Genomic DNA, 18,138 nt, shown 5'->3' with positions numbered 1-18,138 from the left:
TCGTTAACAGTTCTAACCAATGAAGGCTAAAACATTTTCTTTTTTAATTCTTCAAATTAATCGAATTTTTTTATTTTATTTGATGAGCCTTTTAGCGTCTTGTTGGTGATGGTAAGTACCGACGAGAAAGTAGGCCTACTACAATGTTCCTCTTTTGAAGAGGCAGTGGTTTTGGAATGAATAAATGAATAAATAAAGCGACACGTTTTCATAACTTATTCGCAGGGGCGGATCTGGGGGGGGGGGGGGTGCAATGGGTGCAATTGCACCCCCCCCCCCCAGCGGGACAAAAAAAAACCAAAAAAAAAAGAAGGAAAAAAAAAAAAAGAAGAAAAATGTATCACCTGAAAATAGCACTTTACACGCTCAGATTGCACCAGATTGCACAATTTTGCCTCCTTTTTAAAAAAAAATTCCGGGGGGGCATGCCCCCGGACCCCCCTAGCATGCTCGGCGCTTCGCGCCATCGGTTCGGCGCTTCGCGCCTTCGCTGATAAGATACAAACAAAAAAAACAAAAAGAACTTTGCACCCCCCCTTTCAAAACCCAGATCCGCCCCTGTATTCGCATTACAAGACACAGCAGTAAACAGTTTCCCGTCACAGCTGCTTCTCAGAATAGGTTAAGAAGACAACTTTTGTTGCTCTATGCGTCAAACGACTCGTTGTCGTTACTTGAAGTGGTCTCACTGTCTCTAAGAAACGGAATCTTGTTGCTGAGGCCGTTCATGATCTTCTGGCGAATGTGATTTTTGTAAAAGTCGTTAATTTTCTGACGCATGGGACTTTTGCCGACGCTGTTTCTAGTTTGCTGACGAAATGGAGTTTTACTGGCAGACTTCTTCATTGGAGATTCCTTTCTGCTTCCACAAATTTTGCTCCGATCACTGTAACCGGTTTCTGACACAGTCTCCATGTTGCCGCTTTTACGAACGTTGTTTTGTTCGATACTTTGGTCGATTTGTGTGGGCGTTTCGGGTCCGTCTCTTTTCACTCGAATGCTGCTTTTGTTGGCGTTGTGGTGTGTGACGTCGTAGAATATTTCGTCATACTGTCCTTCGCCGAGCTCCAGGGGCATCTCTTCGTGGTGTTCATGAATCTCGATCATATCGTCTATTTCTGGCTGCTGTTCAATTTCCTGGACAGAACTTGCATTTTCAAAATGTTATCAGGGCAAAAATGATGAAATTTATTTTGAACAATGGACTAGAAAAACCACACACACACGCATGCACACTCACAGGCACACGAACAGACACAGACACAGACACACAAAGACACACATGTAATCTGATGTCAGCTGTTACGAGTGTGACATGCAAAGTGTTTGCACATATTCTGACGTACAGACACACATAGACACATTTACACACACACACACACACACACACACACACCCACACACATGCATACACACACACACACACACACACACACACATACATACACACACACACACACATATATATATAGACACACAAACACACGCATGCACGCATGTTACGCACGCACACACACACACACACACACACACACACACACACACACACACACACACACACACAATCACACCAACTTACTTGATGTACGTAGATCGGATATATTTCTTGTAAGGTGTCATCAAACTCCTTGGACATTCTCCTTGACAGACAACACAGTTAACATAATGCAATAAGTGCCAGTGGCCGTTAAACCAAGTGTCTTTGGTGCATACAGAATGCAATAAGTGACAGTGGCCGTTAAACCTAGTGTCTTTGGTGCATACAGAATGCAATAAGTGCCAGTGGCCGTTAAACCAAGTGTCTTTGGTGCATACAGAATGCAATAAGTCACAGTGGTCGTTATATCTAGTGTCTTTGGGGCATACAGAATGCAATAAGTGACAATGGCCGTTAAACCAAGTGTCTTTGGTGCATACAGAATGCAATAAGTGACAATGGCCGTTAAACCAAGTGTCTTTGGTGCATACAGAATGCAATAAGTGACAGTGGCCGTTAAACCTAGTGTCTTTGGTGCATACAGAATGCAATAAGTGACAGTGGCCGTTAAACCTAGTGTCTTTGGTGCATACAGAATGCAATAAGTGACAGTGGCCGTTAAACCTAGTGTCTTTGGTGCATACAGAATGCAATAAGTGACAGTGGCCGTTAAACCAAGTGTCTTTGGTGCATACAGAATGAAATAAGTGACAGTGGCCATTATACCTAGTGTCTTTGGTGCATACAGAATGCAATAAGTGACAGTGGCCATTATACCTAGTGTCTTTGGTGCATACAGAATGCAATAAGTGACAATGGCCGTTAAACCTAGTGTCTTTGGTGCATACAGAATGCAATAAGTGACAATGGCCGTTAAACCTAGTGTCTTTGGTACATACAGAATGAAATAAGTGACAGTGGCCATTATTCTTCGTGGGTTTTTGGTGCATACAGAATGCAATATGTGACAGTGGTCGTTATATCTAGTGTCTTTGGTACATACAGAATGAAGTAAGTTACAGTGGCCATTATTCCTCGTGGGTTTTTGGTGCATACAGAATGCAATAAGTCACAGTGGTCGTTATATCTAGTGTCTTTGGGGCATACAGAATGAAACAAGCGACAGTGGCCATTATACCTAGTGTCTTTGGTGCATGCACAATGCAATAAGTCACAGTGGCCATTATACCTAGTGTCTTTGGTGCATTCAGAATGCAATAAGTCACAGTGGTCATTATACCTAGTATCTTTTGGTGCATACAGAATGAAACAAGCGACAGTGGTCATTATACCTAGTGTCTTTGGTGCATACAGAATGCAATAAGTCACAGTGGTCATTATACCTGGTATCTTTTGGTGCATACAGAATGAAACAAGCAACAGTGGCCATTATACCTAGTGTCTTTGGTGCATACAGAATGCAATAAGTCACAGTGGTCATTATACCTGGTATCTTTTGGTGCATACAGAATGAAACAAGCAACAGTGGCCATTATACCTAGTGTCTTTGGTGCATACAGAATGCAATAAGTCACAGCGGTCATTATACCTGGTATCTTTTGGTGCATACAGAATGAAATAAGTGACAGTGGCCATTATACCTAGTGTCTTTGGTGCATACAGAATGCAATAAGTGACAATGGCCGTTAAACCAAGTGTCTTTGGTGCATACAGAATGCAATAAGTGACAATGGCCGTTAAACCTAGTGTCTTTGGTGCATACAGAATGCAATAAGTGACAATGGCCGTTAAACCTAGTGTCTTTGGTGCATACAGAATGCAATAAGTGACAGTGGCCGTTAAACCTAGTGTCTTTGGTGCATACAGAATGCAATAAGTGACAGTGGCCGTTAAACCTAGTGTCTTTGGTGCATACAGAATGCAATAAGTGACAGTGGCCGTTAAACCTAGTGTCTTTGGTGCATACAGAATGCAATAAGTGACAATGGCCGTTAAACCAAGTGTCTTTGGTGCATACAGAATGCAATAAGTCACAGTGGCCATTATACCTAGTGTCATTGGTGCATGCAGAATGCAATAAGTGACAGTGGCCATTATACCTAGTGTCTTTGGTGCATACAGAATGCAATAAGTCACAGTGGTCATTATACCTGGTATCTTTTGGTGCATACAGAATGAAACAAGCAACAGTGGCCATTATACCTAGTGTCTTTGGTGCATACAGAATGCAATAAGTCACAGTGGTCATTATACCTGGTATCTTTTGGTGCATACAGAATGCAATAAGTGACAGTGGCCATTATACCTAGTGTCTTTGGTGCATACAGAATGCAATAAGTCACAGTGGCCGTTAAACCTAGTGTCTTTGGTGCATACAGAATGCAATAAGTGACAGTGGCCGTTAAACCTAGTGTCTTTGGTGCATACAGAATGCAATAAGTGACAATGGCCGTTAAACCAAGTGTCTTTGGTGCATACAGAATGCAATAAGTGACAGTGGCCGTTAAACCTAGTGTCTTTGGTGCATACAGAATGCAATAAGTGACAGTGGCCGTTAAACCTAGTGTCTTTGGTGCATACAGAATGCAATAAGTGACAGTGGCCGTTAAACCTAGTGTCTTTGGTGCATACAGAATGCAATAAGTGACAATGGCCGTTAAACCAAGTGTCTTTGGTGCATACAGAATGCAATAAGTGACAGTGGCCATTATACCTAGTGTCATTGGTGCATGCAGAATGCAATAAGTGACAGTGGCCATTATACCTAGTGTCTTTGGTGCATACAGAATGCAATAAGTGACAATGGCCGTTAAACCAAGTGTCTTTGGTACATACAGAATGAAACAAGCGACAGTGGTCATTATACCTTGTGTCTTTAGTACATACAGAATGAAATAAGTGACAGTGGCCATTATTCCTCGTGGGTTTTTGGTGCATACAGAATGCAATATGTGACAGTGGTCGTTATATCTAGTGTCTTTGGTACATACAGAATGAAGTAAGTTACAGTGGCCATTATTCCTCGTGGGTTTTTGGTGCATACAGAATGCAATAAGTCACAGTGGTCGTTATACCTAGTGTCATTGGTGCATACAGAATGAAACAAGCGACAGTGGCCATTATACCTAGTGTCTTTGGTGCATACAGAATGCAATAAGTGACAGTGGCCATTATACCTAGTGTCTTTGGTGCATTCAGAATGCAATAAGTCACAGTGGTCATTATACCTAGTATCTTTTGGTGCATACAGAATGAAACAAGCGACAGTGGTCATTATACCTAGTGTCTTTGGTGCATACAGAATGCAATAAGTCACAGTGGTCATTATACCTGGTATCTTTTGGTGCATACAGAATGAAACAAGCAACAGTGGCCATTATACCTAGTGTCTTTGGTGCATACAGAATGCAATAAGTCACAGTGGTCATTATACCTGGTATCTTTTGGTGCATACAGAATGAAACAAGCAACAGTGGCCATTATACCTAGTGTCTTTGGTGCATACAGAATGCAATAAGTCACAGTGGTCATTATACCTGGTATCTTTTGGTGCATACAGAATGAAACAAGCAACAGTGGCCATTATACCTAGTGTCTTTGGTGCATACAGAATGCAATAAGTCACAGCGGTCATTATACCTGGTATCTTTTGGTGCATACAGAATGCAATAAGTGACAGTGGCCGTTATACCTAGTGTCTTTGGTGCATACAGAATGCAATAAGTGACAGTGGCCGTTATACCTAGTGTCTTTGGTGCATACAGAATGCAATAAGTGACAGTGGCCATCATACCTAGTGTCATTGGTGCATACAGAATGCAATAAGTGACAGTGGCCATTATACCGAGTGTCATTGGTGCATACAGAATGCAATAAGTGACAGTGGCCGTTATACCGGGGTGTTGCAGGTAGCTCTGTTTCCTCCTTGGGGATGAAGCTACCAGGGGAAGGGATTGTGTTGGAGGTGCGGGTAGAGGGGTAGCCCTCCCGGTGCTCCCCCTTGGACCTCCCTAGTCTAGGACCCTGGGTCTTCGCGATGTGGCCATTGTGGCGTAATCCCTCCGGACTAGCATAACGTTTCCCTATCCCAAGACCGACCGTGCGTGGTCTATGACCACATCTTCTACGAGGTGACCCTATCAACTAGGCAGCGCAAGCCCCTATAACCTGGGGAACGGGGCAAAAGGGGTAAAAAAAATGGTTACAGAAATGATATCGAATGGAAATGGTAAAGTGAATGTAGATCTAACAATTGCATCATGTTATACCTATGTACGCCTCTGCATAATGGAGAATTTTCAAGTTGAAAAACGGTAGAATTTAATGTGCCCTCACTGGCCAGCCATAGCTTGGGTGATTTGTTTACCATGGGAGACAACTACAACTTCGTTTTGCGCGAGCATTTGAAGCAGAACTCTGCACGTCAACAAATCTTTGGTAAGTAAAGTATTTCGTCTTTTTTGTGCGATTTATAGTTTGAATTAAAAAGTTGCCACTAAACACTTGCAATATCAATGAATATTTCCGAGGTTTTACTTTGTTATAGGACAAATAAACGATCGGAAGCGATTGGAAGCGATCGATTTGATACTGCAGCAGACGATGCTTTGACAGTCTGTAATACGCTGCAGTGTTCGCTCGAATATATGTTTTTAATTCCTTTTTTTGTCTTTTTCTTTATAAAAATGATCTAGTTGACTACTTTTCTTGGAATGCGCAAGAGGATGATAATCAGCAGTAGCTAAATATCTGTATTTTACTGTAAATAGGACCGAATTGTTTAAGCCAACCTTCACATTCACGCCGGCGCTAATGTTTTTTTAGGTCACAAGTATGGCTCGCGAAACAGATCTAAAGCTGCTGAGACAGTGTTGTGTATAAAATAGATTCACCGGAAAAAAGACATTATTGTACTTCTCATGATCAAACAATGAGGTAATTTAGCTACATGTATATTCTAACGTTGCCTTGTTGAGAACTGGGCGTGCGAGTCTGTGTGCGTGTGCGTTTGTGTGCGTTTGTGTGTGTGACGGTGCGTGCGTGTATGCAGTGTGAGTGTGAGTGTGTGTGTGTGTGTGTGTGTGTGTGTGTGTGTGTGTGTGTGTGTGTGTGTGTGTGATTCCCTGCCAGATTAAATGTCTAAAGTGATATAACACAGAATGACTCATACTCAGTTTAATTTATTTTGCAGCTTTTGTTCCAATTACAAACCATGGCGCTGTGTGTTTTGTGTGGTGATCCGCTCAACCTTGGAGAGAAGACTGTTGTGCCAACAGACAGAGGAAGAGATCTATACCATAAACAAGGCTAGTCTGGAACGTGGTGATGCCGTTTGTCTATCAGAAGGTGAAGCAGTGCACGAGGTTTGTCGTCGCAATTACACGAATGCACGTAACATTCAGAGCGTTTTGAAGAAGAAAGCAGAAAAATAGAACGCTTTATCAAATCAGTCTAGCACAGAATTTGTGCTCACAGTAATAATGTTTTGACTTTGCTAAATGTTGCCTTTTTTGCGGCAAGGAAGCAAACCTTGACTCGCGCTCTCGTCCCAAAGTGTATCCAGTTAGGACACTTGACTTTGAACGCACAATTTTTCAAGTTTGTTCGCAGCGCTGTGATGAATGGGCAGACATTGTACGAAGCAGACTGGAGTTTGTATCAGATTTGCCAGCTGCTGATGCAGTCTACCATCAAAACTGTAGTCTTTGCTTTCGGAGCAGGAAAAGACCACTACAGTTTACTCAGTCGCATCAAGTCAACAAACAGGTGAAACTTGGTCGACCGAAAAATGAGAGGAAAGCTGAAGCGTTGGAGAAAGTTGCTACCTACCTGGTTCAAAATGGTCTTTTACGTCTTACTGTGGTGACACGGGGGTGGGACATGGATACCGTTTCTTAGTCTGCACATACACTTGACCCTTGTCCGTCCACCGGCTTAATAAAGTGTTCCTTATAGATGATGGTAGGCTAATGAAGCGGCGTAGAGTGGAATTTTGCGGCGTTATTGGCAGAAACAAGGGTTTTTATATGTGACGTAATCAAACCGTCATAAAAAAGTTATGCAGAGGCTGCCAACGGTATAACTCGTTGGGAATGTTGAGAAAGGCTATCTAAATGCGTTGCAACAAAAAAACTTTCTGTAACCATTTTTTTTGGGTCTAAGCATAATTCTGGACAGGCTCCCCACGCTACTAGGCGAAACACGGCGGATCTAGAGGAGAGAACCTCGATAAAAAAAAAATTGAGCTGCCATGAAGACGGAGCATGTTGGCTGAGGACAGCGGGCAGACCTCCTGTGCCGACACCCATCTACAGGAGAAAACCAGGCATGCACGCATCAAACCCAACATGGCTGGCCATGGCCATTATACCTAGTGTCTTTGGTGCATACAGAATGCAATAAGTGACAGTGGCCATTATACCTAGTGTCTTTGGTGCATACAGAATGAAACAAGCGACAGTGGTCATTATACCTTGTGTCTTTAGTACATACAGAATGCAATAAGTGACAGTGGCCATTATACCTAGTGTCTTTGGTGCATACAGAATGCAATAAGTGACAGTGGCCATTATACCTAGTGTCTTTGGTGCATACAGAATGCAATAAGTGACAGTGGCCATTATACCTAGTGTCATTGGTGCATGCAGAATGCAATAAGTGACAGTGGCCATTATACCTAGTGTCATTGGTGCATGCAGAATGCAATAAGTGACAGTGGCCATTATACCTAGTGTCTTTGGTGCATACAGAATGCAATAAGTGACAGTGGCCATTATACCTAATTCCTAGTGTCTGTTGATGCTTGTGTGTTTACAATTTGCCATACAAGCGCTGTCTCAAACGTTTGTAGCCTACACACGAATGATGTAAGTTACAGTGTTGGTATGTGTGTGAGTGTGTATTTGTGTGTGTGTGTATGTGTGAGATTGTGTGTATGTGTGTGTGTGTGTGAGATTGTGTGTATGTGTGTGTGTGTGTTTGTGTGTGTGTATGTGTGTGTGTGTGTGTGTGCGTGTGTGTGTGTACGAGTGTGAAAGACAAAGAGAGAGTGAGAGCGAGAGAGTGTGTATGTATGTTTTGACGTGTGTGTGTATGTGAGTGTGTGTGTGTTTCTATGCGAGTGTGTATCTGTGCGCGTGCATGCGTGCGTAAACCGTGAGTGCGTGTGTATATACATTTATCTGTGTGTGTGTGTTGGGGTGGGGTGGGGTTGTGGGTGTAACTGTCATCATGTATGCCTGTGTTTTCTGTGCGTGTGTATACAATATTTGATCATCTTTACACAGACTCAAAAAATGTTGCTGACAACCGTGTAAACTTACTCTCTGATCAAGTATATTATGTAGGCCACTGCCAGCGACAGAAGCAAAAGGATGAGCAGAATGACTACAATAGTCCACAACCATCCCCCACCATGACTGTCCTCTTGAGGCTCTGCAAGCAGAACACAAAGCATGTTCATCAATGTTCAGGGCAAGGGTACAGAGAAAGAAGTACATAGAATGACGAATATCATCCACAACCATCCCCGTCATGGTTGTCCTTTTGAGAATCTGCAAGCAGAACACAAAGCATGTTCATCAATCTACAGGGCAACGGTACAGGGAGTATATTATAGAATGACGAATATCATCCACAACCGTCCCCCACTTTGATTTTCCTATTGAGGCTCTGCAGGCAGAACAGAAAGCATGTTCATCAATCTTCAGGGCAACGGTACAGAGAGAGAAGTATGTAGAATGACGAATATCGTCCTCAACCATCCCCCGTCATTGTTGTCCTTTTGAGCTCTGCAAGCAGAACACAAAGCATGTTCATAAACACTCATGGTAAGGATACAGAGAAGCAGGTTTATGGCTATTACCCACCCACCCCCTCCATTGACCTCGCAGTGACCTGAAAATTGACCCGGGTCAACACGACTTATGTCTGGAGGACATCAAACCCTAGAAATGCGTAAATTTCGAAAGCTCTGGATTCAAAAACGTCTTAGAAAACCTCAGTTTAATTTGGTTGTTTTCACATTTAAACAGATACACACTTCTCATAACTAAGACTCACTATAGTTACTCAGGTGAGCCCAGACGGATAGTCTCTTTGGTTATAATGAGAAAATGATGATTTCGTCAATACTTTACATGAACAAACAAGATTCCAAGACGATTTTTCGACATTGAATTTGATTGTTCGTGTGGACGGGCGCAGTGGCGTGGTGGTAAGACGTCGGCCTCCTAATCGGGAGGTCGTGAGTTCAAATCCCGGTCGCCGCCGCCTGGTGGGTTAAGATTGGAGATTTGTCCGATCTCCCAGGTCAACTTATGTGCAGACATGCCAGTGACCTAACCCCCTTTGTGTGTACACGCAAGCACAAGATCGACCAAATGCGCACGGAAAAGATCCTGTAATCCATGTCAGAGTTCGGTGGGTTATAGAAACACGAAAATACGCAGCATGCCTCCCCCGAAATCGGCGTATGTTGCCTGAATGGCGGGGTAAAAACGGTCATACACGTAAAAATCCACTCATGCTAAAAACATGAGTGAACGTGGGAGTCTAAGCCCATGAACAAAGAAGAAGAAGAAAAAGAAGAAGAAGAAGATGGTTCGTGTGGATTGCAACAAAGACTGTCCAAGGCCAGTGAGTCTAAGTCATACCATCCACAACGCTGACGTACGGTGCAAGATTGGCCGGGTCCACAATAGGGGGCAGATGTAGCTGATCGGGTAAGAACAGGTCAACGCCCGCCAGTTCTGCCTTCTCTGGAGGCGCCCACTTGGGTTTGAACGCAGTGGTCTCAAACCGCTCGTTGGCTGTGAACGGAGAACGGGTCAACACGTTTTAAGATGCACTATATCATTCCAATTCATTGCAGACTTTGCAGATCGCTATGTCTTCGAAATTTAACAATGTACTCCGAAAGAAAATACTATTTATAGTAATATCACCATCAGCACAGCCATTAACATTTGATATTCATAGTTCATCTGTAAAGCGTGGAGAGCATAGTTTACTGTGGTTCGCGCTATATAAGCTGTCATCATTATTATTAATAATATTATTATTATTATTATTTTTATTATTATTATTATCATTTCTATATAATCCAGCACGTGCAGTATAATGGCCAGCAGACAAAAACTTACGCGGATAGACTGGCTGAAGCCACGACCCTTTGGCGTCAAGTCCTTGTGGTCGCATGCCTGGTACTGGCCAGATTTCTGCAACGATAATAAAATACAATAAATACATAAATATATATTACTTGTAATGCAAGTCCCAAGGTTTTCATGTGTGTGACAAAGAAATGACGATATAAGGGAAAGAACAAAAAGCTGCGAAAATCACAGGAAAAACAACAACACAGAGAGAAAGGTGTAAAAGGACGGATATGCAAACTGGCGGACAGAACGACAGACGGACTGAGACAGACTAAAGATAGCCAGACGATCGGACAAACAGACTCAGGGAGACAGAGACAGGCAGATGGCGAGGTGGACAGATGGGCACAATATACAAACAGATAGCCACGAAGACTTTAGCGACCAGAAACAATCAGAGCTTTGGGGGAAACAAGCTCGAGAGTTGATGTTTTAAGTAAATGAGGAAACAACGTGCCCCATCCCCAAAAAATGACTTTAGCTTTGACTGCTAAAACATACAATGGCTGCAAACGTAATAAAGTAGAGTAGAGTAAAGTAAACGAAATGAAATTAAATTAAATGAGTCATGGAGAAGCAAAGCCCTCCGATATCTCACGCACCAAACAATCTGCTTAGACTGCTAAAGCATACAAAGGATGTAAACATGGAAGGCACTAAAACCTCAGGTATGTGACGCACCAAACGTTCAGCTTAGACTGCTAGAGCATACAAAGGATGTAAACATGGAAGGCACTAAAACCTCAGGTATGTGACGCACCAAACGTTCAGCTTAGACTGCTAGAGCATACAAAGGATGCAAACATGGAAGGCGCTAAAACCTCAGGTATGTGACGCACCAAACGTTCAGCTTAGACTGCTAGAGCATACCAAGGATGCAAACATGGAAGGCGCTAAAACCTCAGGTATGTGACGCACCAAACGTTCAGCTTAGACTGCTAGAGCATACCAAGGATGCAAACATGGAAGGCGCTAAAACCTCAGGTATGTGACGCACCAAACGTTCAGCTTAGACTGCTAAAGCATACCAAGGATGCAAACATGGAAGGCGCTAAAACCTCAGGTATGTGACGCACCAAACGTTCAGCTTAGACTGCTAGAGCATACAAAGGATGCAAACATGGAAGGCGCTAAAACCTCAGGTATGTGACGCACCACACGTTCAGCTTAGACTGCTAGAGCATACAAAGGATGCAAACATGGAAGGCGCTAAAACCTCAGGTATGTGACGCACCAAACGTTCAGCTTAGACTGCTAGAGCATACAAAGGATGCAAACATGGAAGGCGCTAAAACCTCAGGTATGTGACGCACCAAACGTTCAGCTTAGACTGCTAGAGCATACAAAGGATGCAAACATGGAAGGCACTAAAACCTCAGGTATGTGACGCACCAAACGTTCAGCTTAGACTGCTAGAGCATACAAAGGATGCAAACATGGAAGGCGCTAAAACCTCAGGTATGTGACGCACCAAACGTTCAGCTTAGACTGCTAGAGCATACAAAGGATGCAAACATAGAAGGCGCAAGCACCTCAGGTATGTGACGCACCAAACGTGTTGTAGACCGAGATGTAGTGCCGTCCCTTCCAGATGCCCACACAGTACGGCCTGGACGACTGGTCAGCACAGGGGGCGTTGCAGAACAATGCAAAGTCCACCTTGTCCTTGGCCGACACACCGGACTTGGTCAGCGACCGTCCGCAGCAACACGTGTTGTTGGACTGTGTGGGTTTTGACATTGGTGTGAAGTAGTGAGAAGCAGAAATGTTATTCAAGAAATAAAATAATTGTTTGTGTGTACATCACTTACTGATTCACAGAAACAGACATGCTATCTAAAACGTAATAGAGGAAAAAAAGCTGACTCACACAAACGTTTTATTCAATACCAAATACCAAAAATACAATACCAAAATAACACCCACTGAAGGTGGTCGTCTACATTTTTGCTTTTTTTCAATAATCTTATGGTTAGATTTCGCTAAAAAGTTATGTCAGATGATGAATGAACCATGGGGAAAAAAGTTATAGAAAAAAAAATATGTAAAAATTTTTTTATTTTTGGGTAGCGTGACTCACGCTTCCAATATTTTGTTTTCTGTTTGCTGAGAATGAGAACATGTGCTTTGCCTAAAAATACTGACCAATCAAATTCATGTCACTATGCTTATAGCCACGCCCAAACAAGTGCAGCAACAATTTGACACTGGAGCGCTGTTCACGCTTTTTTATAAACGCACGAAATGCACGGGATTTGAGAGGAGTTTTGTGCTTGGCATTTTCCAAATAAGGATATCCTACTATATGAGTACTACGCTGGAATACTGCCATGAATTTTCAAACGGCTACACTAGTACTGGCTTCGTCTTTCCTGATCGAAAGAGGGTGTATTGTTGATAATTGTAGATAATAGACTCTGCATTTGAATGGTCAAATGGCGATTTCGGTACAAAAATGTAGACAAGGACCTTCAACAAATACGTTTTTATTTAAGTGATGCACAATACCGTGTAACGGAGATTCAGGTTAAACATCGGCACTATTGCAACTAAACAAACAAACAAATTGAATTACAAGGTGTTTTAGAAAACGCAGATAAAGCACAACAATTCACGAAAACGCGTAATTTCCCACCCACACTCTACCCCACCTTGAGAACTGCAACAGGGTCACCGTGTGCTCCGCTGGCGCAGTAGGACGCGCAGAGCAGTGCGGACATGCGCACTGACACGAGCGGAGGTTTGTACGCCGCCATCATGTCCTCGTCTGAACCGTCATTCCTGAGCGACCAACCTTGCCCTTGATTCAGGCGCTGCTTGTTCAACACACCCTTGGCGATCGGCGCTTCGCACCAGCTTTTCCAGCTCTCTTCTGTGAAGCAGCCTATTAAGCCTGCAAAACAGCACGGGTTTTCCTGTTCCTTCTGATTTGTATTGACATAAAGATATGATTGGGAAACTGAATGTTGTTGACTCCGTGCGGCGTCTGATAGTCTAGAGGGAATTGACTCCGTGCGTCTGAAAGTCTATAAGGAATTGACTCCGTGCGTCTGATAGTCTCAGTAGAGGAAATGGACTCCGTGTGTCTGATAGTCCAGAGGGAGGGAATTGACTCCGTGTGTCTGATAGTCTGGAGGGAATTGACTCTGTGTGTCTGATAGTCTAGAGTGAATTGACTTCCCTCGAGACTATCAGTCGCACGGAGTCAACAACGTTGGAGCAGATAATTTCACGAGGAGAAAAAAGACGCGTAGTTGTAGTGCTTGCTCAGTACACACCAGTTTCTATGATTTTTACATTTAGTCAAGTTTTGACTAAATGTTTTAACATAGAGGGGGAATCGAGACGAGGGTCGTGGTGTATGTGTGTGTGTCTGTCTGTCTGTCTGTGCGTGTGTGTGTGTAGAGCGATTCAGACTAAACTACTGGACCGATCTTTATGAAATTTGACATGAGAGTTCCTGGGAATGATATCCCCGGACGTTTGTTTTTCGATAAATACCTTTGATGACGTCATATCCGGCTTTTTGTAAAAGTTGAGGCGGCACTGTTACACCCTCATTTTTCTATCAAATTGCTTTATATTTTGGAAAAGCAATCTTCGACGAAGGCCGGACTTTGGTATTGCATTTCAGCTTGGTGGCTTAAAAACTAATGAATGAGTTTGGTCATTAAAAATCGAAAACTTGTAATTAAAATTATTTTTTTATTAAACGATCCAAAAATAATTTCATCTTATTCTTCGTCATTTTCTGATTCCAAAAACATATACATATGTTATATTTGGATTACAAACAAGCTCTGAAAATTAAAAATATGAAAATTATGATTAAAATTAATAGTCCGAAATCGATTTAGAAACAATTTCCTCTTATTCCTTGTCGGTCCCTGATTCCAAAAAAACATATAGATATGATATGTTTGGATTAAAAACAAACTCAGTAAGCTAAAAAAAGAATATAGACATACAGAAAAGCGTGTTAACCTGCTCAGCGCGACCACTACCGCACTATTCTGCAGGGCTTGTCGATTTCACTGCCTTTGCCAAGAGCGGTGGACTGACGAAACTACGAGTATGTGGTCTTGGTGAAAAAAGCAGTTTCATTCTGTGAGTTCGACAGCTTGACTAAATGTTGTTATTTCGCCTTACGCGACTTACTCGTCATTTTGTAAAAGTAAGCATAGTAAAAAAACAAGTCGCGTAAGGCGAAAATACAACATTTAGTCAAGTAGCTGTCGAACTCACAGAATGAAACTGAACGCAATGCCATTTTTCAGCAAGACCGTATACTCGTAGCATCGTCAGTCCACCGCTCATGGCAAAGGCAGTGAAATTGACAAGAAGAGCGGGGTAGTAGTTGCGCTAAGAAGGATAGCACGCTTTTCTGTACCTCTCTTTGTTTTAACTTTCTGAGCGTGTTTTTAATCCAAACATATCATATCTATATGTTTTTGGAATCAGGAACCGACAAGGAATAAGATGAAAGTGTTTTTAAATTGATTTCGACAATTTAATTTTGATCATAATTTTTATATATTTAATTTTCAGAGCTTGTTTTTAATCCAAATATAACATATTTATATGTTTTTGGAATCAGAAAATGATGGAGAATAAGATGAACGTAAATTTGGATCGTTTTATAAATTTTTATTTTATTTTACAATTTTCTTATTTTTAATGACCAAAGTCATAAATTAATTTTTAAGCCACCAAGCTGAAATGCAATACCGAAGTCCGGGCTTCGTCGAAGATTACTTGACCAAAATTTCAACCAATTTGGTTGAAAAATGAGAGCGTGACAGTGCCGCCTCAACTTTCACGAAAAGCCGGATATGACGTCATCAAAGACATTTATCAAAAAAATGAAAAAAACGTTCGGGGATATCAATCCCAGGAACTCTCATGTAAAATTTCATAAAGATCGGTCCAGTAGTTTGGTCTGAATCGCTCTACACACACACACAGACAGACAGACACACACACACACATACACCACGACCCTCGTCTCGATTCCCCCCTCTACGTTAAAATATTTAGTCAAAACTTGACTAAATATAAAAACAAGTCGCGTAAGGCGAAATTACTACATTTAGTCAAGCTGTGGAACTCACAGAATGAAACTGAACGCACTGCATTTTTTCACAATGATCGTAGTCCGCCGCTTGTGCATAACGGAGTGAAACTGACGAGCCTGTTCAGCGCGGTAGTGGTTTCGCTGTGCTGCATAGCACGCTTTTCTGTACCTCTCTTCGTTTTAACTTTCTGAGCGTGTTTTTAATCCAAACATATCACATCTATATGTTTTTGGAATCAGGAACCCACAAGGAATAAGATGAAAGTGTTTTTAAATCGATTTCGGAAATTTAATTTTGATCATAATTTTTATATTTTTAATTTTCAGAGCTTGTTTTTAATCCAAATATAACATATTTATATGTTTTTCGAATAAGAAAATGATGAAGAATAAGATGAACGTAAATTTAAATCGTTTTATAATTTTTTTTACAATTTTCAGATTTTTAATGACCAAAGTCATTAATTAATTTTTAAGCCACCAAGTTGAAATGCAATACCGAAGTCCGGCCTTTGTCGAAGATTGCTTGGCCAAATTTCAACCAATTTGATTGAAAAATGAGGGTGTGACAGTGCCGCCTTAACTTTTACAAAAAGCCGGATATGACGTCATCAAAGGTATTTATTGAGAAAAAAAAACGTCCGGGGATATCATTCCCAGGAACTCTCATGTCAAATTTCATAAAGATCGGTCCAGTAGTTTGGTCTGAATCGCTCTACACACACACACGCACAGACAGACACACACACACACACATACACCACGACCCTTGTCTCGATTCCCCCTCTATGTAAAACCATTTAGTCGAAACTTGACTAAATGTAACAAGTCGCGTAAGGCGAAAATACAACATTTAGTCAAGCTGTCGAACACACAGAATGAAACTGAACGCATTGCATTCACACACATACATACACCACGACCCTCGTCTCGATTCCCCCTCTATGTTAAAACATTTAATCAAAACTTGACTAAATGTAAAAAGAACCCCGACGTACCTTGGGGTGACCCTTGAAAATAAGTCCAGGAGTTAAGAGTTATCAACCTATATCTTTACAACAGTTTCAGCTTTTTGACGCTTCAGAACGACCCAGCCAGAAATCAACTTTATAAATTATAGTGACCTTATAGAAATAAGAAATAATTCTGTCGGATTTAGGTACAGGAAAAATAGGTCGGAATTAGATACATACACCCCACGTCATAATCGCCCGAGTGCGAGTACGGTCGAGCTGTCATATGTGTAAGTGCACTGACCCTATGTTTTTACACCCCCGGTATAGGGGTGTGTATAGGATTCGGTCGATGTGTTTGTTTGTTTGTGTGTGTGTGTTTGTGTTCGCATATAGATCTCAAGAATGAACGGACCGATCGTCACCAAACTTGGTGAACAGGTTCTATACATTCCTGAGACGGTCCTTACAAAAATTGGGACCAGTCAAACACACGGTTAGGGAGTTATTGGTGGATTAAGATTCTACAATGACTTATAGAGGGACATATTAATGGTCAAAGGGAAATAACCTTCTCAGTTGGTGGCAGTGAGAATGGTAAGGACGGGGGTGTTTTTCCTACCTCGGAGGAATTTCTTGTTCTTTTTGCGAAGGGACATTTTTTGCTGTATCGCAGGACTATTGTTGTGTCAGTTAAGTATTTTGAAAAGCAAATCATCGATTACTTACCTCTTGACACATCTGCGTCGAACATCTCCGGTTCCTCCTCAAAACCTGCACATTCCAAGGAAAAACCGGCCTTAAAGTTAATGGTGTTATTGTTTCTCAATCGGTATTTTAATACTAATATAATGGGCAGACACACAGAGTGCCTGCCGTTCGATGTAGAATATTGCTAATGGCGATGCACGTCCGCATTACGCTGAAAGCATTAAGCCTCATAATGGCCAAATTGTCCGCCCGATCGCCAGTGGCGAGTACAAATTCCGCAGGGCTAGTAGAAATCGCCTGGCAACTCGCCCTGCTGGCCAGTGAACATTCTGGTCAAATACGACCCTTTTGGTTGTCATATCGAGTTTCAAAGCCATATAAACACCGCAGATCCAGCAACCGTGGTATGTACAGGGCCATCGAAATTTCTGACGGGCTAGTGACTTTCTTGAAGTTACTCGCCCGGCTGGCGAGTTATACTTTCGTTATTTGGCCATCCCTGCTCATGCATATGCCAGAAGATGATTCTTTGATCATCATCGTTTTGTTGCCGTCGTCACCATCATTATCAGTAGAAGCACCAGCACCAGCACCATCTCAACCACTACCACCCCAACCATTGTTCTCATCTTCTTCTCCTTCTGAACTTCCTCTACTAAAGCACTCTATCGGGATGAACTTTGCTAAACCCGTATTGCATACCGAAAAGCTTTTCGCCACCCGCACAGATGTTTGCAGTTACTGCTACATCATCATCGTTATCGTCAACGTCATCATCATCATCATCATCATCATCACATCATC

At 42.1% G+C, this 18,138-nt stretch overlaps 1 protein-coding gene across 1 annotated transcript in view; it reads right to left on the bottom strand.

The window, feature by feature from the left end:
- Positions 1-380: 380 nt before the first annotated feature.
- LOC138952046 (uncharacterized) overlaps positions 381-18,138 on the bottom strand; it is a 21,349-nt gene continuing 3,591 nt past the window's right edge. Inside the window, exons 4-11 of the mRNA XM_070323622.1 lie at positions 17,353-17,397; positions 13,248-13,489; positions 12,147-12,318; positions 10,582-10,656; positions 10,093-10,248; positions 8,761-8,872; positions 1,580-1,640; positions 381-1,137 (exon numbers count right to left, since the gene is read on the bottom strand). Of these exons, the coding sequence (XP_070179723.1) occupies positions 646-1,137; positions 1,580-1,640; positions 8,761-8,872; positions 10,093-10,248; positions 10,582-10,656; positions 12,147-12,318; positions 13,248-13,489; positions 17,353-17,397 (1,355 nt within the window). The 3' untranslated portion in view covers positions 381-645. The remainder of the gene's footprint in view (positions 1,138-1,579; positions 1,641-8,760; positions 8,873-10,092; positions 10,249-10,581; positions 10,657-12,146; positions 12,319-13,247; positions 13,490-17,352; positions 17,398-18,138) is intronic.

Source organism: Littorina saxatilis, linkage group LG17, assembly GCF_037325665.1.
Source record: "Littorina saxatilis isolate snail1 linkage group LG17, US_GU_Lsax_2.0, whole genome shotgun sequence".
Taxonomy (NCBI): domain Eukaryota; kingdom Metazoa; phylum Mollusca; class Gastropoda; order Littorinimorpha; family Littorinidae; genus Littorina; species Littorina saxatilis.
Note: the sequence above shows the minus strand (reverse complement) of the source record. Positions and strands in the feature narration are given on the sequence as shown.